Source organism: Emydura macquarii, unplaced genomic scaffold (genome assembly GCF_026122565.2).
Source record: "Emydura macquarii macquarii isolate MOO-44397 ecotype Brisbane River unplaced genomic scaffold, CSIRO-AGI_Emac_v2 contig_2768, whole genome shotgun sequence".
NCBI lineage: Eukaryota > Metazoa > Chordata > Testudines > Chelidae > Emydura > Emydura macquarii.
Window position 1 is genome coordinate 44,927,253 of NW_027132905.1, and position 24,178 is coordinate 44,951,430.

At 47.5% G+C, this 24,178-nt stretch overlaps 1 protein-coding gene across 5 annotated transcripts; it reads right to left on the reverse strand.

Annotated features, from left to right (window-relative positions):
• Window positions 1-121: 121 nt before the first annotated feature.
• On the reverse strand, window positions 122-21,688 carry GPR157 (G protein-coupled receptor 157). 5 transcript variants are annotated; one of them, XR_010923504.1, is made up of 6 exons: window positions 21,188-21,688; window positions 12,616-12,829; window positions 8,917-9,111; window positions 5,294-5,549; window positions 4,153-4,353; window positions 122-2,250 (listed from the first exon to the last, which is right to left on the reverse strand). XR_010923504.1 is itself a non-coding variant. In XM_067567327.1 (5 exons), exons 1-4 carry the CDS (start codon window positions 21,559-21,561, stop codon window positions 5,337-5,339), a joined length of 996 nt encoding a protein of 331 aa, XP_067423428.1. In that variant the 5' UTR covers window positions 21,562-21,688; the 3' UTR covers window positions 122-2,250; window positions 5,314-5,336. The 5 variants fall into 5 exon arrangements, 3 of the variants coding, with proteins under 3 accessions (XP_067423428.1, XP_067423427.1, XP_067423429.1); XR_010923503.1 differs by lacking the exon at window positions 4,153-4,353 and having other exon boundaries at window positions 5,280-5,549; XM_067567327.1 differs by lacking the exon at window positions 4,153-4,353 and having other exon boundaries at window positions 5,314-5,549.
• Between the last annotated feature and the right edge of the window lie 2,490 nt (window positions 21,689-24,178).

Below are 24,178 nucleotides of genomic sequence, written 5' to 3' on the forward strand. Positions count from 1 at the left end.
TGCTAAACAATGTCCAGTCGCTCCCATCCAAGTTTCCTTCTTCCCTTCCCTCTCCCCGGCTTCCAGTTCCAGTCTCTGCATCAGTGCTGTTAGACTGCAAGAAGTCTCCACATATGTAAGCTGAGATTTTTCAAAGGCTTATAATTTGGCCAAAAAAACCACATCGCTGGCCCCAGGGCCACCCATTCACCGAATTTGAAGTTCCTTCTGCAAAACATGGGGGTGCTAGAATTTCTCCACAGAAAGGTCACCAGGTTTTTTTTGGTTTGTTTTTTTTTTTAACACTGATAATATGTTTTCCCCCAACATCCGTCTTGGCAACGGCTAAAGCGTTTTGGCTGAAAACTTAAAAATCAACCCCCAGACAAACCCACGCATGGGAAATTACAGCCTAAATGTCACAAGCTTGGCAAAGTTAGAAAGCAACCGAACCCGGAGACTTATAATGGGAGGTGTTGTGCACCCGTGATAATAGATGGTGCTGCTGGTCAATGAGGCACCGTCAGGGAGGATGAGCCACGCCGACCCCGTGGTTTGCAAACATGGGTTACCTTGCACACCGGGTAATGGGGCAGCAGGCAGACCACACGTGTGCAGCCACCACCACATAGCAGATTTTTAAAGACTAAGTGACTCAGGCACCTTTGAAAGCTGTACCCAGCTGCTTTCAAAAATGGGACCTGACTGTCCTTGTCCACAATAAGGGCACGGGGCCGTTGATAATGATTTTCCCTGCACAGACAGGCAATCAGGGAAGCCAGCAGCATGCTACCCCCCCGCTGTGGCTCGGAACTGACCATCTATAGGGAAGGCACCATCTTCAGTCTCCCAGTTCAGTTCTTGGGCTCTTTGCTCAGACCAGCAGCAGAAGGTGCCAGCTGCGCTGGTAGTTCCCACAACATGCACATGTGCGTGCTGGGAACCCGCCAGAGACTCACCCACTCATTTCACACAGTCCTTTAATTTTATACCAAGAGGGCAGTGGACATTTCAAGTGACATCATCCAACCCCTCCCACATACACACACAACTCAGTAGGTTGCTCTCCATGCCGGTGAGACATCCCAGTTAAAAAAAAAAAATTAAAAAAAATCAGGAAGAGCAACACCTAGGGTTGGCGTGGTGGCTAGTGCTTAGTTCCCCAGTACATGCCTTGGACAACCACAATCATTTGTTAAATTACAGATACACTGGGAACTTGTAAAAACACTGTCACACAGTTTCTCTCCCTCCTCCCTCGCCCACTGTGAAGAGGTGTTGGCAGACCAATCTGCGCCCTCACACACCGAACAATAACATCTCCATAGAAAAAAGCACCAGAAGGAGGCATCTCCAATCCATACAGAGACAGGCATCTGATGAGGACTTTGTTAAAAAGATAAAGGTTTCAGGACATGTTCTAAAAGAGATGGTATGTCCTAACACCCAAGTTGTGATTTTAAAAACCACAGAGGGAGAAGGGGAGCATTAATAAAACAGATTGTGCCTTGGAAGAACGAAACCTGGATTTAGAGTTTGTGCAGCAAAATGTGTCCGTATGTCCATGTTGTCCCCTTCAGGGGCTGTACTCGCTTGATGGCTGGGTTGATACGCCCGCCCCACTTAGCTACCCTCAGTACCAAACCGTCCAGAGAGCCATGATTTAATCAAGCAGCCACCCAAGCTCATTCACATCCCAAATCCAGAAGGAAGATGAGCTGCTGTGGCCTGGAAAAGGAGCAAAACACCCAAGACACGCACACACCACCACCAGCCGAAGGGTAACAAAGAAAGACTTTGCCAAGTTTTCAAACCCATCCACTATCTCAAGCGTAGAAGGCCCGGAGCCCCCTTGAAGGCTTCTTGAAACAGGCGAGAAATATATCACAGGTCCAAGGCACTTCCACTCAGACGTTGCTGGAGTTTTCAGAACTTTGTGGATTTCCTCCTGCCCCAGACACACGGTGAGAAATCCTCTTGGTAAAACAGAAAAACCAAAACCCAAGAACCATTTCTAAACTTGCCCAGGGTGGGTTGGATGGGGCGGCTGGATGGAGGAGATACTTGAAGCTGGAGTGTGATCCAGTAGCGTATTCCCAGTAATCTTGAGAGAAGAGCTAAAGCCAGCTGCAACTGGGATCTGAATTCCATGGAGGGAGATTTCCGTAAAGATGCTGTCAGTCGTTCCTGGAACCTCAATTGCTTAAGTGGGTGTTTGCTTTCCTCAGGCCTCTAGCGCCCTCTATAGGCACGTGGTGGCATTTCAGTTCCCTGTTCAAAACAAAAGCAAACAAGTTACGATCAAGGATCTTGCTGCTCTCCTGAGAGTCCCCTTGGCACCTCATCATTGCACCAAGCCTGCTGAAGACCAGAAGCACATGACCCAAGGTGACCCAACCTGCTCTTTATCCAGGCAGCATGGCTTGCACAGAGCACTGCCATCAGCAGCTTCCCCCCACAAAGTACCCCTGCGATCACTGGCACGTAGCAGCAAGTGTCAGACATGGCTCAGTCTTCTGCACACCAGCTCAGAGCTTCCTAGCAGCCAGCCCGACGGACTCAGCTGCAGCAAAAGAAACTAAAACCCCACCTCTGCTGGCTTCCTATGGGTTGGTTTCCATTGCTCTGGCCTTGTCTATGCTAGTGTTTTTATGAGACGGGGCTAAGTATTGTCTAAACCATCCCTTAGAGGTGTTTGTCTAACCCCCCCAGAGATCCCATAACCTCCCTACGTAATTTGTGCTTAACTACCCTGACCCGTAGGACATTTCTCCTAATGTCTACCCTAAATTTCCCTTGCTGAAGCCCATGACTTCTTGTTCTGTCCTCCCTGTCTAAGAACAATTTATCACCCTCCTCTTTATAATAACCTTATGTACCTGAAGACTTTTGTCCCCCTTCAATCTTCTCCAGACTAACCAAATCCAGTTTTTTCAGTCTCTCTTCGGAGAGATATGGAAAGAGGAATTGAGAAAGAAGCTGGTTTTGTTGTTTTTTTAAAAATACACCTTCCTAACCATCAGAATTCTTATTTCCTCTTCTGGAGGCAGCTTCAAAAGAGTCAAAGGAAGTTTTAATTTCCCTTTTATTGCCTCGGCTCTCCCCCTCTCTAAGTCAGGAAGGCATTCCAAACTGCAGCTGCCATTCATCAAGTCACATGCAATGCTCACCATCAGCAACAGGAGATTTAGCTACTGGGTTGGTTGCTCGCTCATTATCAGTTAATAGAAACTTCTGATGGGAGGACATAGCTCTCAGGGTCTGTCTACACGGCCATGGGAGTGACTGCAGGAGGTGCAGACCCACCTGAGCTTGCTTTGATCTAGTGAGTTTGAAGAACACTAGTAGTGAAGTTACGGCCGCAAGGGATAGCGGCTTGAGCATAACCCCGCCTGGGACCCTGGGTACGGACTCTGGTGGCTAGCCCGTTCCACTTCTGTTATTCCAGCTCGCTAGATCAAAGCTAGCTCCAGGAAATCTGTACATACTGCACTCTCACTTCCGGACTACTGTGCATACACACACTACCAGTCACCTGCACGTCATACTTATCTGAAGGCTGGCACCTTCCTCGTGCTTCACTAACATTAACTGAGTCCATCTCTCAACATCCTGAAAGGTGGGCGAGTTAGATGGTAAGCTCTTTGGAGGATGGACCTTGCCTTCCTATACTTTTATGCAGCACGTTGCACAGCAGCCTCGTACCCCCAAGCGGGAAGTCGAGGCATTCCTGGAACATAAAATAGGACCAGCGGCAATCTCCCACACGCACTTTGTTTTTTACACACAGATGAAGAAATGAAGATAAAAGACCTTCCCACGAGGCCCACCCCCTTCATCGTCAGAGCCGGTGTCAGACCGTGGGCATTCCTAGTGCTGTGCTGAGACTGCGAGATCATTTGATCGCCGTGCATGTGCTCAGTACTAATCTTAGCCACACCAAGGAAAGCAGCCACTGAACAGCTGTGTGCATGGACCAATGGGAGTTTGGCTGCTGCATTCTGTCCTCGGACGGCTCATGTGTTGGTAATTTTCTGCACAAGCTGCTTATGCAAATACATTTTTTTTTAAAACAAAAAATGTGGCTAGGAAGCAAAATCCTGTGCTGATTCTTCAAGCCTGGCATTTGCATCAGAAGAGAATGAGAAGGAAAAATGAGTGGGAAGGGCTCACCCAAAGACATGTCGTGTCCCTCCCTCTTGTGTAACAGCCAGTTGCTCAGTGACTCCAGAAAGACTGCTGCCTTTTTCAAGTTCATGTCTGTGCTACTGGCGGTGGAGTGTGCTCTGAAGGGCCCATACAGGTCCAGGAACATGGTGAGGCTTGCAGTTGCTTTTGCACACAGACTACAGCTCCCAGGGCACAATGATCCACCTTGATCTGAGCGGATTAAACATGGCACCATGGGTCCTGTTATCTCCATGGGCTGCAGCTCCATATTAACGTCAGAGGGTGTTGCCACAAACTGTTCCATCCAGTGCTGTGTGATGTTCACGCTCCTACCCACACAGCTCTCAGAAGGGCAAAGTCTCCGCCCCCTCCCAGCGCTGCATTAAGTTCCCATCAGGCTGGGCCTCAAAATGGAAACAGGACTCTTAAGACATGGGCACATCTAAAACACTAACAGAGCCAGGCAGTATGAAAGAGGATGCTCCAGGGGTTAGGACTCTAACTTATGACACGGGAGACCGGGGTTCAAGTCCCTCCTCTGCTACATAGTTCTTGAGTGACCTTGGGCACATCACTTAGCCTCTCTGTGCCTCAGCTCCCTGTCTGTGAAGTGGGGCTAACAGCACTGCCCTACTTCCCATAGCTCACAAGGATATTGTGTGGATAATGCAATAAAGAGCGTAAAGTCCTCTGACACTAAGGTATTGGGAGTCATATATGTACTGCAGGCAGTGGCAGTAACCACAGGTCTCTATCTTCACCTGGCTGCCTGCATGGTCAATTGACATATGGGGTGGCATGATTGGGCAGCTAAAACACAGGCGTCTATTCCTGTCCTCACCACAGACTGCCTTTGTCTGTTGTTTCCCCATTTTTCATACTTCCCCTTCTGACAGGGGCCTTGCACGGATCAATTCACTGATGCTTGTAAAACGCCCAGAGCTGGAAAGCTATGCTGCAGAACCAGCTGCAGTGGAATTCTCTGCTCTCACTTGCTCTCACAGCCGAATTCATCTCTCTCAATAAAGCTGGCTGTTATTTTCCTACTCTGTCTTCATGCTGCCCAGGGCAATTACCCCAAACACCGTTACTAGGTTGTGTGCACAGGCAGGACAGCAGAAAGGACTCACAGTTAAACCTTTACCAAGAAAGATGGAATCTCACACTCAAATGCAGAGACTCGAGGCTCAGATGCTCGTGAATTCGGCCTTCATCCGTTCAGTCTCCATGTGCTTGGGGGGCTCAGCCTGCTGGTAACTCCCCTCTAGGCTCTGTGAAGGCTGATTCAAGCCTCTGTAGCGACCACAGCAAAGGGAAGAGAGCAGCCGGGTCCGGATCACGCGGGTGCAGAGGACAAACATGATGCAGTTGGCACCTCCTTGGAATGTGTTCCCAATTCCCTGCCAGGACAGGAAGAGAAAATGAGTTCCGAGCAGTTACTGGAAACGTCACGCCTCCATCCCAGAAACAATCAGATGCTGAAGTAGGCCAACAAGACAGTCACGGAAATGACAGAGCAGGGGGTTTCAGCCTAAACAGAGGACAGGAGTTTGGGACTTCATCCCTGCACCAAAAAGAAAACCAAGCTGCCCATCTTATGTGAGACTCCCACGCTGCTCTCCTAAGCAGTCAGGAATGGCTGACAACTCACCTGCGCTTAGAAGGGTCCCCAAATTCACTGTCTCTCTAAAACAATTACCCGCATTAGAAGGGTAAAAAGACAACTTGTCCTCGAGCCCCATCCTAAGACAGGGCTGGTCATAGGGGTACGGAGAAATGGGGGGGAAAGGGAAAGACACTGGGGAAGAGAGTCCAGGAAAGAGTGGAGGCAGGGAGAGAAAGATTTGAGAAAGTAAACGGGACCGTTTATAAAAGAGTGACAGCTCAGCAGAGACACTCGGACACGGAAGACGTGTCAAGAGATGGAGAGAAAAAGGGGATAGAAAGGGACAAGAAAGCTAAGGAAGTTCTATTTCACAAGCCGCTTGCTTTACAGAATTGTCGTATCTATGAATTAATGGAGGTTGGGTCCAACAACAACAAATCCCAAAACCAAGCCACAATAGCCTAGCTTTGAAACTCTCTAAAGCAGAGTAGCAACCCCTGCGCACCTGGAGGCAATATCTCAGACTCTCTTTCTGTTTGAAATGTGGTCAGAGAGGTGTGAACACCTCCATCCAGCCCCCTGATGCTAGACATGGGTATCCAGGAGGAGAAGTTCAGCTCTATTCCATTAGAGTCAACATTTCTGTTCCAGGAGAGACGCTCCCCGAGTTTCTGGCCTGTGACATGGGTCTCGCTCTTAATCTTTAGTAACTGGGACAAGGGAACACCTTTTACTGCAGTTTGCCCCTCTGGCCACTAGATGCTGCTGAAACTGCTGCTCCTGGGCAGGGCATTTTTGGATGCAGCAGCCTCTGATTTTTAAATCACGTTTGTTGGTTTTCTCCCTCAGTTCACAGAGCTGGGCCAGTCACAACAGGTCTCCCCCGGTGTTCGTGCCAATCGGCAGTGGGGTCTACATGAATCATCAATGGATTAGCAAAAACCCCTGCCAAGAAGTTACTCCACCACAGCAATAAAAAAAGGTTTTGCTGAGCCATGGCAATGCAGATATAATTTTCCCAGAACAGTGCAAGTCTTGCATGTTACATTAGAGCCGCGGTTCTCAACCGATTTACCATCATGGGCTGTAACTGCAGCTCGCTATGTGTTATGTGGGCTGCATCCACAATACATATACAACCTGTATGGCCCTGAGGATGTCACATGGGCCACAGCTGGGTGCTGATTGGGCTGCGGGTTGAGAACCACAGCATTAGAGGAAGAGAACACTGTTCAGGGCAGCATTGCCCAAACTTGTGGAAGTTGAGCTCCCCACCTTCCAGGAAAATCAATCAAGCCTGTCACCTGCAACTCTTCTGGGTGTTGTTTGAAAGCTACCAGTCTTAATGGAGTCATCTTCCAACCCTTGCCCACCCATAGGGACATTGCACATGCTCAGAGAAACACTGGAGTATCTGTGTAGGTCTTCAGAATATGACCCTTCCTCTCCTTTCTTCCCTGCTCTGATGAGCAGTGAAATAACCATTTTGACATTTGAAATATCATCCTGGACATCTGAATTGAATGGGGCAGCCCACACCTCCAAGCTATTGTTTCAGGCTCCCTGCAAACACAGGCAGACATCTGCTGCATTTGTTATACCTGGGTCATTTTAAAAAAAAGGAAGCAGAGATGTATCTGTGTCCCCTAACTAGCTCCCCCAGAAGGGTCACACACCCACTTTAGGAAATGCTGATTTAGGATAATGAGTCCCAGTCTTGTCTTTCTCCCCCCTGCACCCCTCTTTCCCAGCTGCCTTTGTAAAAAGAATTGGGAGAGTCACACGGTATCACTTTCTTGGCACACCCTCATGCTTACAGAAAATGATATAGGCTGGTGCAGCATTCAGTGAGAACAGGAGAAATACATGCAGGATTCCTATGATATGCAAGCAAAACTAGGGAAATGTGGTCTAGATGAAACTGCTATGAGCTGGGTGCACAGCTGGCTGAGAGACCAAACTCAAAGAGTAGTTCTTGATGGTTTTTTGTCAGACTGGGAGAATGTATCTAGTGGGGTCCCACAGGGGTCAGTCCTGAGCGCGGCACTATTCAATACTTTCATTAATTACTTGGATAACAGAGTGGAGAGTGCGCTTATAAAATCTGCAGACGACACCAAGCTGGCAGGGTTTGCAAGCACCTGAGAGGACAGGATTAGAATTCAGAACAGCTTTGACAAATTGGAGACTGGTCTGAATTTCAGCAAGATGAAATTCAATAAAGACGAGCGCAAAAGACTTCATTTAGGAAGGAAAAAAAAAATCAAATGCACAACTACAAAATGGGAAATAACTGGGCTGGTGGGAGTACTGCTGAAAAGGATCTAGGGGTTATAGTGGATCACAAATTGAAGTCGACAAAATGACGCAGCTGCAAAAAAAAGCTAATATTCTGGGGTGTATTAACAGGTGTGTCAAATGTAAGACATCGGCGGTAACTATCCTGCTTTACTCAGGACGGGCGAGGCCTCTGCTGGATACTGTATCCAATTCTGGGCACCACACCTTAGGAAAGATCTGGACAAAGAGTGCAGAGGTGACCAATGATAAAAGATCTAGAAAACCTGACCTATAGAAAAGGTTAAAAAAGCTGGGCAGAGTTAGTCTTGAGAGAAGATTGAGAAGGGACTGGTAACAGGCTTTGAATATGTTAAAAGAAGCCTCTGATTAATTGTTCTCTATGTCCACTGAGAGTAGGACAAATAGCAATGAGCTTAATCAGTAGCAAGGGAGATTTAGGTTAGATATTAGGAAAAGCTGTGTGACAACAAGAGCAGGAAGCCTATTCCAGAGCTGAAGAAGGGAGCTTGTGGCATCCCCATTGGTGGAGGTTTTTAAAAACAGGTTGGACTTGCCTGGGATGGTCTAGGTTTATTTGGTCCTGCCAAAGGGCAGGGGGCAGGACTTGATGACTTCCCAAGTTTCCTTCCAGTCCTGCATTTCTATGGCTCTATGATCTTGGGCTAGCATGAAGTCTTTGCTGGTGGCATGCAAGCACAACGAGTACAAGTCGTTTGCAGAGTCCTTGCACTGTTACATCCAGCCACAAAAATGGTGGGGACCAAGAACTGTATGTCTCAGAGATGGGAAAGCCCATCACCTCTCACCCCCATCTCCCATACGGACCTGTCAGGCGTGTGCAGTGACCGGCAGGTACTTACATGCAGGACCACCAGGACTGAATTTTGCACGGCAGGGGAGCTGCAGAGGGTCAGGATGAATCGGATGGTGCTCCAGATGCGGAGGAAGATGAAGATGAGGGGGATGAGGATCAATTTCTTATCTGCTACGGAAGTCCTGGGTTGAAAGGCAGGAGCCCTGGCTAGTATGGGGCGATATTCGGAGAGTGCCGCGTGCTTCAAAGGAAAGAAAATATGAAAGAGACTCTGAAGGTTACTAGAATCTTGCTCGCGAACGCTCAAGCCGGTGGCTTCTTGTCGAAGCCAATTAACCCTTTGCACTCTGCCATCTGCTACACGGTCAGTGAAAGGAATGTCCACGCTGGACAGAGACTGCCCCGGTAGGGCTCCAGCCTGGCTACCTCTCTGTTCTTTGGAGCACAGATTTTGGGTCAAATTCTGTTGTTAACATAAGCAACCCTGGCACAACCAAGAGAGCTACACAGATGTGAAGGAGCACAGAATGGGACACCTTGTCTTTTTCTGTAAAAGCATCACATGCACCTAGGTTGCTACATAATTAAGAACAATCACAGCTATAGCAACATAAGCATCCACAATGCTTCACAAAATAGGCTCATTGATTGTTGAGAAACCTGGGTTCTGTTCCCAGCTCTGCCTCCAAGTTGCTGCATGGCCTTTGGCAAGTCACTTAATCTCCACATGCCTGTGAAATAGGGGTTATATCAACCCGCTTTTATAAAACCGAACTCCACAGATAAAAGATAACTATAAAGGACAAAGTATTTAATTATTATTGCCTCTGTGGTCTCCAATGGGTTAATGGTCTATTCAAGTAGTTTCATAACCGCACCACTGACATATCAGAGAGCCCTACAAACATCCATGTCCTTATGTAAGAGAGGCACGGAAGGATTATTCCCATTTTACAGAAGGGGAACCAAGAGATTAAGGGCTAGAATCTCAGCTGGTGAAATCGGCCCAGAGCCACTGGACGGACACAGATTTACACCATCTGAAAACCTGGGCCTGAATGACATTCCCAAGGTCTCACAGGGCATCTGTGGCAGAGCTGGGAACTGAGCACAGATCTCCTGAGTCCCGGTTCAGTAACTGAGCCACAAGGCCAGCCGTCCTGCATCGTTTGAGACAGACAGGGCCGCAGACACATTTAAAGTGCCTCCTTCTCACACCTGCATGGAAAGCCGGTTTGTCAATCAAGTTGATTTAGTCAAGAAATCTGCTTGGGTCAATGTGAACATGCAGAAGGCAACTCCCTCCATTGCCTCTCCTTGGTCTCAGAGTCCTTATCTCCACCTAGAAACTCTGTTTCCAGCCTCATCAGCGCCTGCCTTTATACACACCTGCCCACTCCCTTCTCATAGCTCCTGGCCTCAATTCCACACAGCCTGAACCCCAGGTCCAGCCTTTGCTCACCCCCGCACCCTCTGGGGCTCCTGTTCCTGGGGTGAGAAACTCTCCTCGATTCACAATCTATTTACCTCACACCAGCATTCTTCTCTCAGCCAGAGGGAGAGTGATATAGATTAGTGGCCTCAGCACAGGACAGGCAGCAAGGAGCTCCTGAGTTCTCACACAACCTCTGTTTTTTCTCTAGTTCCCATCAACAGTGCCTAGGAACTGATCAGGTAAAGTTATACCAGCCTGCCTAACCCCAGCTCTGAGGCAGCCCCTCTCTATGGGTTTGGGGAGGCCACTTAACCTCTCTGTGCCTCAGTTTCCTCATGAGCAGGCTGGAGATAACATGGACCTTCCTCAGAGGGGGAGTGGGAGGGCTGGGGCAGTCAAACCCTTGGAAGCTGGGAAAGTGCTACACGCGGCAGGAGAGAGCACAGTGAGAGGGCGAGATCCCTGGGGGGCTGAGTGCCGATCTATGGAGCACAGGCAGCAACTGCTGGGTCAGGGTCCATTAAAACCTGGAGTGCTAATGTGGGTGCAAGAGAGAACACTCCCCCTCACAACCCAGCACAGGTGTCCCCCTGGAAACGCTGCCTCCCTCTCACATATGCTGTAGATATGTATACAATCTTATGCCCTTCATCCCCCTCCTCCCCACCCGATCCCTCCTGCTCCTTCCAGTGCTAGCTGCCCTGCCAGCAAAAGGTCATTGTCCCAGAAGACTCTGCGCAGTCACACACAGACCTCACAGGGCAGATGGGAGCCTAGCCCCCTCCAAGGGCCCTCCGCAAAGTCCCACACCATTTCCATAGGGATACTGACTCTCTGGGGAAAGAATACACCCTGCCAGCATTCTGCATGCTGTCATAGTGCAGCTGCTTTCACAATCACCAGCACGCATGTGTTGCAAACCCCTGCTGGCTTATAAGGAGCTCCAAACTAAGCCAGCACGGGTTAAACTAGCCGCCGCTGCAGGGAAGGTTATTTACTGCTGTTTCTTGGAAGTGGGAGACACCCTGAACGGGAAGAGGCTCAGCACAGCTCCAAGCTACAGGGGAGGAAGGAGAAAATTTTGCAGTCCAGATGGCCCAGAGGGCTGCTGCCTTTAGTTCTCAGAATCCAGTTACAAAAATCAGCTATAACAACTGCTTGCGTTCAGGTCCCTTCCTGCAGAGGAATCAGAGCCCAGAGCACATGAGAGAGAGGACAGTGCCCAAATGTCTCTGGCACAGAGCACATGGGTGGGGAAGGGGCAGATTGGGTTTCTAGACAGTCATGCTGGTATCTTTCACAGCTGCTAGAACACAGAGTTCCGTCTAGTTCAGAAACGGGCGACTGGTGATCAGCATCAGCAAACATTCTCCGAACTCCTTCCTCTTCCCCTTTCTCTAGATCTCCAGGCAACTGAGGACTTTCCCCAGTGTTTCCAATACAGACGTGATCAGGTGATGCCCAGTCTCATCTCCCAACCTTTGGGAGATGGTAAACCAGGTTTCCTGATTAAAGCCAGGTGGGAGAAACAGCCCAACTTCTGGATGTCTAGCTTAACCAATCCCTTAGCTGTCTGCTGTCTCTAATTACCACTGTCATGGCTCCACCCTGACCAGCAGATTTGTGACTGTGCTGGCGACCAGGAAAAGATGACATTTTTAGAGTTGGCTTTTTTAAATCCATAATTTAAGGCAAAAAATAGGAATCTGTCCTCTGGTGGTCCTTTGTCCCGCCAGTTTAGGTTTATAGTTCCACATTATTCAAATGCTAACTGGCCCTCTGAATTCTTATGCTCATCAGGGATTTCATTGTTATTTGCTGTATAAATTGAAAGTTCTTTGGGGCAGGAGCTGAATTTATGTTTATTAGGCGTGTGTATCCAATGCCCAGCACAGTGGACCCACTAAAGATCACTTTTTGTCAGGCTAAGGATGTTTGACACACTCCCCTCCCACAGTGGCCAAATTCAGGCCTAGTGTAAGTGGATGAAACTCCACTGAAGCGGTCTCTAATTACACCAGGTGTGGATTTTGCCCCCAACGTGCAGACAGAATTCCTACTCCAATATTTACATTCTACCCCTCCACGTCCCCTCCCTTTACAGTTTTTAAATGGGTGCTGTGTTCTTCTCATGCTCAGCCACGGGACAGCAGTGCTTTTTACTGTTGCTCCCCAGGGGTGGCTGCATTTCAGGTGTGGGTGGAGCAGTTCCTGTCTATGCAGTTGCTAGCATGCTTTGAGATCTGTAAGGGTATGAAGACACCATCATAAGTCGTACTTATTGAAAGCAAAAGCAACCAGGGTACCAACCGCCCTACTGATGTGCTTCTTAATGAGGATGTAAAAGACTGGCAGGATCAAATAGGCCAACAGCTCCCACAATTTCCCTGCCAACAGCATCCACAGGATCCGATCCTCTGCTTCCAAGTTGATCCAGCACCAGCCTACAGAGACGTTCGACGCGTCATAGCCAATCTTCTTCAGAGCCACAGCAGCCACAGTGATGCCAAGTGGGACTCCCCAGCTAAGAAGAGAGAATAGGGGAGGGGGATAAGGCAGGGGTGAGGTGGGGAGGACGTAGTTCGGTTCACAGTCACAATGCAGTTCAAAGCAGGGGAACAGGTCACAGACAGTAAGCAAACCCTCAACATAGAGGACACAAGTCTCCTTGGATAATCAGCTGGTGACTTCAGCACCGGGCCAGCTGGGAAATCCCATTAGCACACATGGGAACCCCATGGTGTAGCTGAGTATAGTGCATGCCTACACCTTCCCTGCTGAATTCCATTTCCGGACCTGCCCAGCAGCTGGAGATACCCCAATTAATCTATTCTAGGAGCTGGGCTCTTCCTGCTCTGGAAATAACATGTAAGTTACACAATGACATTTCATCCCCTGCTTTCTCTTCCATTTCCTTATTTTCCCCTACAAGGTCAGACTGAAGCCGCGGTTTTGGGTTTTTTTTTTTTATACAGGATAACACAGCTTGCTCAGTTCCACAGAGTACCAATTCAGTAATTACAACATCCAGACATTTCCTCTTGTCATTAGAGACAATCACTGAGGAGACCTATGATTCACCAAGGTCACTCGGTCTAAAGTGCAGCAGATCCTTGATCTGAAGGAAGGAAAATCTAAACATCAGGGGGAAAAATAAGAGGTGGAAAAGAGGGATACAATTAAGTCCTCCAAATGGCATTATATGGGATGGTGTGGATCAGTTATATTGATTTCTCTCCTGGATTTATTAGGTACTCAGCACTATAGTATTTAAGAAACTTTCATGCCACTTAGTTGAGAGAACACTATTTTAACACAATAGGATGGAGTGCTCCGCTCCCCTGCAGCCGACTAGTTAGTTTCATCCCTCTCTTCTCATAACATTTAGCCAAGCAGTGAGGTTTCTCCATGGCTTTTCTTGTGGTGGGATTTGCATGACTGGATAGGGGCTAAGAAAGCTCTGCAGACTCGAGGAATAAGTGATCTCTGGAGCTTAGGTCTTGGTAGACAGTTTAAAGGTGAAATTCACCACCACGCAGAAGGCCAACAAGAAGCCCAGGCACCACCAAAGCCCTACTGTGAACAGTTTTAAACAGAGCACTCCTATTCAAAGGCAGGCTCAGCCACTATCACGGTCATCATAATATAGGCTCACCTGTCTCTGACAGATCACGCAACGAAACCATCTTTTAGGGCCTGATCTCAAGCTCCTCAGGCATAGTGAAATCAACAAGTTTTGCCAGCATGACAAGTACAGGAGCAGTCTCCAGCTAAGTGACTTGGAAAGATACTCCCGTCTCCCAGGTTCTCTCAGTTGGCAATATACACGCAACTTCCCCATAGAGGATGATAGAAAAAAAGCCATGTGTGATAGATTCTAGACATGTTGCTTATTGACCTACGAGAAGGCACCATGGAGATGGACACGATCTAAGAATTCTCTCCGCAGTTCAAGGATTTAAGCACACAGAAGCAAACGGTAGGCCTAATCATGCTGCCTTGAATCCTGTGTAATCAAATCCACCAGCATAAGATGCTACCAAAACAGAATGGCAGAATTTTACATCTATTTTGTCAGAGCAAAGGAAGATCACCAAAGAGCCAAAGCTGCAGCTACCATGCAATTAAACAACAAGAACAGGAGTGTGGACAAGAAAAGTCTTCGTTTTTTATTGCTATGAATTTGTAGCTTTGGCCACATGAAATTCATTTGCCAGCATCAATTCCCCCATCCTACTCTGAGCGATGAACACTCAGATAGGCCATAGGCAGCTAGACTGATCACTTGCTAATACCACTGCTGGTATTACCATCCTTTCTCTCTGCCAGCCCAAACTCTTATGTTTTACAAGGACACTCTTTTCTTGGCTCTTCACTGCCAAATTGCAGTAATCTATAGCAGTACTCTCCAGTCTCCATTCTTCTCCCTGAAACACCAGCACCTGGACTTGTGTGTATGAAAATATGCTACTGTTGAAACATTTTATGGAGCCAGCTGATTCAAGAGCTAATGAACTACAGCCCAGATTTTGACCATTGACACCTACACTGAGCACCTAAATCTTGCATTTAGAGGTCTAATTGACACTTAAACTAAGTCCCCTGATGTATTGGCTTTTCAGAAATATTCAGACAACTGCTGAGTACTTGTGAAAATGTCTGTTGAATCCCAGAAGTTTCGCACATCTTGGCATGCATGATCATTTGCCTGAAAATTACTACAAGAGCTTGTGTTGTTTGCGATTTGTCATTCTCCAATTTTACAACATTTACTCGGCCAATCAGGAAGCAAAAATTAATACAATGTCCATGTGACTGAGATGGCCAATCATACTCCATGAATATGGAGAGAGAGCAGTTCACGAATCACCTTATAGGCTGAACAGTTGTTTATACAAAGCCATCAACAAGTATTTCTACAGATATCAGGATTGACTCATGAACAGGGAAAAAATTAAAGGGGGGTAAATTCGTGACGGTTAGTCACAAATAATAACGGGCCCCAACTCTGAGTGCAAATGGGGTTTGATGCAGATGTTTGGTATTTTTTCACCTATTGAGCTTCCCAGCGATTCGATAGGAAATGAACCATGGAGGTCAGAGCAAGACAGGGGCATACTGGTGTGAAATCAGAAAACTGACAGTTTTCAAGCATAGAAGTTATGGTTTGGGACACGAAGCTCTGTTCTGAATGGGGCATTTTTGTGCTTGCTACAGCGGGGCATGCCCATGCCAGGATTAGCTCCAATCCCATGCTTAGCCAACCAGATCACACAGACCACTCCCGAATTCGTGCCTATTACTAGGCTATGGAGGCATTCCTTAGCTCATGCATTTGAAGATATTTTGCTGTTGGCCACAGGACACACCCAAGGTGCATACCAACCGCACAGTAGCAAAGGGAGCAGAGGAGAACACCAGGAGCCAGGAATTACTGAATTCTCCTCCTGGCTTGGGTACGCCCTTTCTCCCCTGAGCCCATGGAGAAACCGTCTCTTAGGTCCTGATCTTCAGAAGGGCTGAGCACTCAGGGATCGGGTGCTCATCATGTCTGAAAATAAGGCTTTTAATTTCCATATACCTCAGTTTTCCCCATTCATAACATGAGGATAGCAGCACTCCCCTACCTCACAGGCGCTGCTGTGAGACTCTGTGTATGACACTTCCTCTCTGTGCCTCAGTGTCCTCATCTGTAAAATGGGGATAGTGATACTGACCTCCTCCATAAAGGGCTTTGAGTTATACTGATGTAAAGTGTTGTTGCAATTTGGGTTGTTGTGTTGGGATTCACAAAGGCTTTTACACGTCTTGTCAAGTGAAGTGCAAACGCCAGATTGGCAGTACCTTATTGTGTAAATACTCAGACATGTATGCAGCCAGGAATGGTACTCTACCTGGTAACAGCAAGTGATGCTCTGATGACACACAAAGCAGATACACTAAGACGTAGGGTAATTAGCCAGGAGAACTGTCCCAGCTATTACTAACTATTCAAGGCAATGAGCTAAGTATTGTTATTATTAGATAACTGCTAATATTAATCCACACTAAGGTGCACATTATCGCTGCATTGCTCCTGCCACACCTGGTGGATGAAGAGTCTGGGGCTAAAGAAGCTCCCACTTCAACTTTCCACTTCAGTTTCCTCACCTCCCCAAAAATGGTGTCTGGGGCCAGGCTGTTCAATTGTTCACCATTTGACATATTTTGTGCAGCAGTTTATTTTTAAAGGCAATTCCTACAAGCACAGGGAGGATTTGCCGTATGCTGTCTGTGCAAGTCAGGCAGCTCCCATTCAAGTGGTAGGTCTGTGCGCCTACAAAACTGCAAATGTTTTTTTTTTTTTTGTAAGCAGGAATTTGCATCCTCAAAAAAGGAGGCTGGGCTTCTGGAAATATGAGCCACGAGCTGTATAGGTTTTTATCCAGAGATGCATCTTCACCAGAACACAAAGCCAAACCTCTCCCCTAAACTTAGAGGGTGGGTCCTCACTCCTTTGAGCTTTGGGACTGTTGGGATCCATACCCACACCCAGCTCATGGCCAGCTTCCCAGGCAATCCCCCAATAGGACTGTCAGAGCCGGTGGCAGGTCCATAGGCCGTTGTTGCCATGGTTGTTTGGAATTAGAGAGTGCACATATATACATACAGTTTTAGGATATGTAAGTGGGAGAGACCAATACTTCGAGTTCTGTGCATGGGTCTCTTCAGGAGACCTTAAAAGCCAAGGTTCTCTCTGCTCTCAACGGCCACTGCAGAATACATGGCACTTTTTAAAAAAATCAGGCATTTGCCCTGGTATCTTTGGCCCTCATCTCTACCTATACAACGTGCTGTGTGCAGTCACTGGCAGGCTGCTGCCCTCCACCTCAGAAGTGGCTGCATTTCAGTTGTACTGCATGTATGTCATTGGTAAAATGCTTAGGGATCCTTTGGGAAGAAAAAAAAATATGTTCTATTCCACTATCTTCATGGGCCACTCTATAACTTTCTATTCCCACTAGTCTTAGTAGCTAGCAATAGCTGGGTCCAATTATCTGGTCTCTTGGTCTAGTTACTCTAGATGAGATTTTTGAGTGAATCTGGTTTCTGTGTTCTCAGAGCATCATCTTCTGTCACCAGGAAGAGCTCCCTTCACGGATGCTTATGTGACTAAGGATTTACACGCTAAAGCACTACTGGTCAGGTATTTGCAAGAGACTTGATCTGACCTGTAACAGCCTTTGGTGAGCCACCCAACAAAACCAAAGCAAACTACAAGAGCTTCCTGCATGTTATCAGCAGCACTTAAGAGTTTATGGACAATCTCACCTCTATGAAAACAATTTGTCACTGGTGCTTTCGCAATAGGTTTAAGAGCCATTTCACTGAAACTTCAGACGGGGTAATGCAATAGTATTTTACATTTACACAGCCCTGTATTTGAAAGGATCCCAAAAAGTGTGCTGCAGACATGTATAATACATAGAAAGAGAGCATGTGTGTATGTCTAATTGCTTGGCTCACCAGTGAAATGCAGCCACTTCTGGGGTGTATGACAATAGCTGTTTAACAGCACACAACCACACTACACACTTTAGGATAGGAAACAAAGAAAACTGTGTCCAGTTGCGATTCTGTGGGCTATTCAGAGAACCAGAACATCATTAACTAACTTGGACCTTTTGTGGCCAGGATACTGGGACTAACACACACTGCAAATACTTCAAAAGACTATCACCTCAAGGTCCTGCACAATAAAACAGAACGTGTATGTTGGAGCTCCCCAGATTGGCTGTTAAAACTAAGCATGTGTTAACCCCTCTAGTCAATAACAAAGAAACCAGTTTGACAGGTTTCATCTAAAGCAACAACCCTATTTCTTTCAGAGGAAAGAGCCAGGGTTCAACCATTTGGCACACATGCAGCCGACATAGGAACACATCACTTTTTAAAAAAAAAAAAAAAAAAACCAACTCTGATTCAACTGAATGTTAAAAGAGAATTGCAATTCCTTCCTTTTCCACCACAAGACACCTGCAAGCACGGGACCGCATCTGTCTTTTTTAAAACGTCAACCCTTTTACAGGTAATTTAACTATGATCAACCCCAATCCTGCCATGTGCTCTCAATAGACAGATAGCTCCATGTACCCACATGGAGTCTCTCTGTAGTTAATGGGAATATGCAGAAGTGTGGCTCAATGAAAGATCAGGGCCTTGGTGAACTATAACAAAGAGGGTCAATGATTCCTGAACTCTTATCTCATCTCAAACTAACCCCTTTTTATGCTTCAAGGATCCTAACGATTTTATCTTATCTTTAACTCCTAACAACATCATCTTGTCTTTATACAGCCCCCTCTGTCCCTCCATTCAATTGTTTCACCACGTCGCAGCATTGCTAGTAACATCTGTGGCTATTCTAGATTCGACCTGTCCTGTTGGATAAGGGGTTTTGGACAGTATACAAAAGACAATTTAGTATGGGCAGTAAGGACTTTGGAGCCCTGAAAAATAACCAGCCAAACAGCACCCATCCCAAGCTGTGCTTTTATGGCCAAGCTCTCAAGCCACAATAAAAAATACAAGGCAGGGAGGGGAAAGAGGAGAAAAGAGTATGATGAGTATAGGAAGGGCAAGGAACAAGTCCTCACTGCTGCAGCTGCTGCAGTGGTTTTACCTCTGGTAAAAATATTTCACAGGCTCTGCACAGCCTGGGTCAGCAGAGTCACCTATGAAGCAGAATCCAATAATGGGACCTGGATGTCAATGACCGGCCTTGTCATTGCTTGTCAAACACAGCAAAGTTTGAGCTGAATGATACCAAGGCATCTTGCTGACGCTTATTAGGACAGTGAGAACATGGTGATCGATTTTGATTCTATGGAGCCTGAAAATAAACCCCAGCAAGAGTCACAAAGAGAGGAAGTTCAACTTCTGGATCCTCCCGCCCAACACCTAGTGGTGGCAAGAGCAGTCTTGAATTCTTAGCAATTCTATAGGACTTCAAAGTGCTTTGCAAACTTCAATCAATCCAGCCTTACAGTTCCCCTCCCCTGCACCCCTTAGGTGGAGAAATATTAAACAGATGGAGAAACTGAGGCACAGACTATGGTCACATAAATCATTGGTAGAGACAGGAAAAGAACAAACGGGCCAGATTGCACAGACATTCCTTCATTCTTATCGAGTTTGATGGGGTGCAAGTCGATGCAGAATTTGTCTCCACGGATCTTGGCTCCTATTCCTGTTTCCTAATCACTAGACGTCCCCTTCTCACTAGCAGTCCCTCTCTCCATAGTTCCCATACCCCTCACCTTGAATTTACTTGAAGACAAAATGAAAAAAACACCCCTAACACTGTAACAAACATGCAATAGCAAAGATCATATAAATCACACACACACATGCCTGAGCTATTAAGTGCTTTTTCAAGCTCTCTGACTTCCACTCAGGTAGACGTTACGCTCAGCAGATGATAATTAAAAGAGCCAGGGCAGGAATCCAATTTTCTTCTCTGCTTAACACTTAGACTTGATGTTTTCTCTGGCCCATCTTTTAGATCGGCACAACAATGTAATTCTAGCATCTCCAAAACTATGCTGTTTGCAAGTAAGAGAGAACTGTTTGAAGCATTTGACAAAGAAAAAGACCCAAAAATGCACTATTTAGCTTGCCTTGGAGGGTTTTTTTAACCTTTTTCCATGTAAAACCTGGCAGCCCAGAGCACTAAAGGATCATTCTCAGGCTGAGCTTGGAGGTGGCACATGATTACACACGCTTGGATTGCATAATAAAGGCTTTTATTAAACATGATGTGGAAAATCAGCTAGCGAAATAGTAAACACCCAGGCACAACTTCAGTAAACAGCAGCAGGCTATTTTGTATTGCTTTCCTTCAGGTACCCCGACCGCTTTTCTAGCAACCGCTTCACTTTCAGACTACATCTACTAAGATTACTGAACTACAGCCTTGGTGCAGGGCGAATATAGAGGTGGGGAGGCCAAGGATTCAGGGGTTCTCAAACTTTTTTTTGCTGGGACCCCCTTTGAAAATATTTCAGGCTGTGATGACCCTCCCCACCCCCCAAAAGCAATGAACCCCCTGCCATGCCACCCTTACCATCATGCATGGGAGGAGCAGGGACTGACAGCTCATGACCCTCCCCCCTAATAACCTCATGACGACCCCCAGTTTGAGAACCTCTGATCTAGGTCAACAAGCTAAATGAGGGACTTTGTCCCTGGAGCAGAAGCACTAAATACCCATGCCTTGGGTACCTGGGGTATTCTAGTGGGACAGGATCAGAAGGAAGTCAGAATGGCTGCGTAAAGAAGAACTATAAACCAGGATTCCTGGTTCTTTTCTTGTCTCTGGCAGAGAGTCACTGTGTGACTTTAAGCAAATCATTTAATCCCTCCATGCCTCAGTTTCCTCATCTGGGTTTAATGATAACTACCTCTCAAGGGCATTGAGACATTTCATTTGTTCCTGACTGCGAAGCCCTAGTTTGAAAGACGCTAAAGAAGGGCAAAGTATCCTTAGGAGAGACTAGATTGATTCCCAGCAGCTCACCGCCCATCCTGGCAGCAGTGGGTGCTTATGCAAGGGGGAAAAGTTCCAACACACAATAGCCACCCTACCAACCAACCAACGGCATGGCACTGACAGGCACCAATGGGACTCCCATCTCACGGCTCTCAGTGGCACTTCTTGGCTGGACTGGGGTCCTGGATGAGGGAAACACTTGTTGCTTGGCCAGAACTGGGCTGACCAGATGTCCCAATTTTATAGGGCCAGGCCTGATATTTGGGGCTTTTTCTTACATCCCCACCACCCCCCGTCCCAATAAATTGTTCACACTTGCGATCGGGGTCACCCTAGCCAAACCTCACCCACCTCACGACGTGGAAGAAGCAGAGCAGGCCGGTGCCCGTTGGCACGCCCCTGACGATGGCGATGTACAGGTAGAGGGCAATGGCCATGGTCCAGAAGAAGGAGCTGGTGTTGGAGAAGGTGGACAGGGCGCCCTGCAGCATGCAGTCCCACGACGTCGAGCCGAAGTCCCGCAGCACCCCGTAGAAGTAGGACACGGCCGAGAGGAGGTCAGCCAGGGACAGGTAGAGCAGGAGCTGGCGGGGACGGGTCCGCAGCTCAGGCCATAGGACATGGGTGAAGACCAGGAGGCTGGAGCCCAGGAAGGAGAGGACGCAGGAGAGCAGCACGATGACCCGCTCAGAGGGGTACACCTCCGTGGGGGGCATGGGCCCCATCAGCACGGTGGGGGGGGGGGGGGACAGGAGTGAATGACAGCTATGGGGAGAAGGCAGCAGGGGGGGAGAGAGAACAGAGAAGGCAGTGATGGGGGGGGGGGGGATATCAGTGGAAAGGGAGCGAGGGAAGGAGGGAAAGCGCAGAGCGAAGGAGCCCGGGAGCGGGGAGGCAGCTGGGGAAGAGCGGGGCGAAGAGCGGGCGGAGGAAGGGGAGCAGGGGGCGGCGCAGCGAAGAGGCTCCGGGGGCCGGGGCCGGGACGCAGCGGAGGAAAGTTCGCCGGGGCTGCGAGCGCCGAGATCTGCCCGGCCCCGGCCCCCGCGCTTCGCATCATGTGAGCGCCGGGCTCCAGCTGTCCGGGGCCGGTGAGTCTCTCAGCCCTGCCCGGGGCCGGGCCAATAAACCCGCGCCCCTCCCCTTCCCTTCCCTTCCCCGCCTCCTCCAGCGCCGGCTGCTTCTCTCCCTCGCCGCCGCCGCCCCGCCTCCCGGGCAGCCCTGTGCTGACATGCAGCCACCTCTGGGGCGGAACCCCGCCGCTGACCGAGGCCTGCAGGAGCTGCGGGGGGGAACAAGTCACACCGCCGTCGGTGAGCTCGCTCCCCAGTGGAGACATGGCTGGAGAATTAGTCCTAAACCTAGTGAGGGCGCTGGAGAGGTGAATTACCGACATCAGTGGGAAAACCCCTTCCCTCCCTGTGGGAAGCATCTACACTATGGCCCTGCAGTGTCTATGGGGCTGCCTGGTGGTATCATAGCCATGGGCTAAGTGCACAGTGCCCAGCTATGACAGTATTGGACGGCAGGTGGGAAAAGGTGCCCCTACTACCATCTACATTGAAACTGCAAGGGAAACTGAAATAGGCAGACCCGAAATAGGCAGTTGGAATTTAGCCATCCTCGCTGCTCTGCTTTAAAAGGGGCCATGAGCTCTTTAATCATTAGCCCGTGGTGGTCAGGACCTTGGTTTTATGTCTCATCCAAAAGAGGGAACTTTCATTCTTGTGGCAGTTGCTTCTAGGTTTCCAAAAAGTACTTTGTTCTCAGCCCCAAAGGGAATTTTCGTGTGTGGAAAGTTTCCACAAAAATCCCTCCCGCTGGCTTAGTTCAGATGGCAAATGACAATGCTTTACACCACCTCAGGAAATGCTCAGATAATTTTTGTAGTTCTCAGAAACAGATTATTTAGAAAACTTCCCCGTTGCTCTCAACTCAGACTTCACTGAGGGCATTACCTTTCACAGGATTGAAGAGATCTGATTTCCATATAAAATGTTAAAAATGGTGGGGTGGGCCATATTTGATTCCCCTCCCCATATTTGTACAAGATATACAGCATTGTGCATTCAAATACAGTCTAACCACAATCTCTCTGGCCAGTCATTCCTCCCCCACCCTGCTAATTTACCATGTTGATTTGCAACATTCTGAAACTAGCAGCCCAGAGAGCTAACTAGGACAGCCTGATGTATACTGCCCTTCCAATTCTATCTTAAAGGTAGGAGAAAGCTAGTGATACCTTCCTCTCCCCCCTGACAATTTCAAATTGCACCTTCTTTATAAATAGGCTTGAAGGATCAGATTTTTGTCAGTAAATGTCACTTTCACTGTATACACACAAACCCATGAAAAAATCTTTCCATCAATAATAATCAACAGATAGACAAAGTAAGACAAATGATGTGTGAGAACTTCTTAGAGTTGGATTAAAGGATATTTTGATGTGATGTTGACAATTTGTGTTTTAATGGCTATAGAGATTTAGGTTTTTGAATCTCAATGGCTGCTGTCATTAAATAATTATTGTCTGACTCTCCTCCCGCTCCCCCCCCCAATTTCCCCCAACTGTGAAAATTTAAATTGATAAACATTTTAAGAATGCTTAAAAATAAACATTATGTCAAAATTATAACAAAATAAAAATCACATTCTGCCAAGCACAGTTATAGGGAGCAATAGTGTGAAATCTGATCTGACTATGTGATCTCAAATTCAGCCGTGGGCCCTGATCCTGCAATCTGAACCATGGGGGCAGATGCCTACACGTCTGTGAGGAACCCCACTGACTTCAGTGGGATTCTCTATGAACATCAAAGGCCTGCTCAGATGGATCAGATTGCAGGATGAGGGCCAGAGATCCAGAGCCCTGATCCACAAAGGTATTTAGGCTCCTAACTTCCATAGAGTTATTGTGAGAACCACACTTTTTCATTTTCCTGATTTTTGTACATGTAAGATGTCCACCACCACAATGCATTCATGTAACACTGAGATTACTGCCTCTGAACCCAGGGTGGTTGTGCAGCTGTTTCTCCACAGCTACACATTCCTACCCTCAGACATATGGAATGCTACAGTTGTCAATAGAAATATTTGGAAACTGACTAAAAATAAATGGCAAAAGGAAAGGCCCTGTTCGAATTAACTGTGCAGACAAAAAATAGTTTGCTTTCAAGCAACTGAGTAGGCTAAATTCCTGCTTGGAAGTCTCATCAAATGTATTTATATGCACAATGAAGAAAGAAAAATGTTAACTAGTGGAAAGGTATTGCAGTGTTATTTCCCAATTGTCTGTTTATTTCGATGATCATTAAAATCACAGTAAATGTATGTTATGATTTT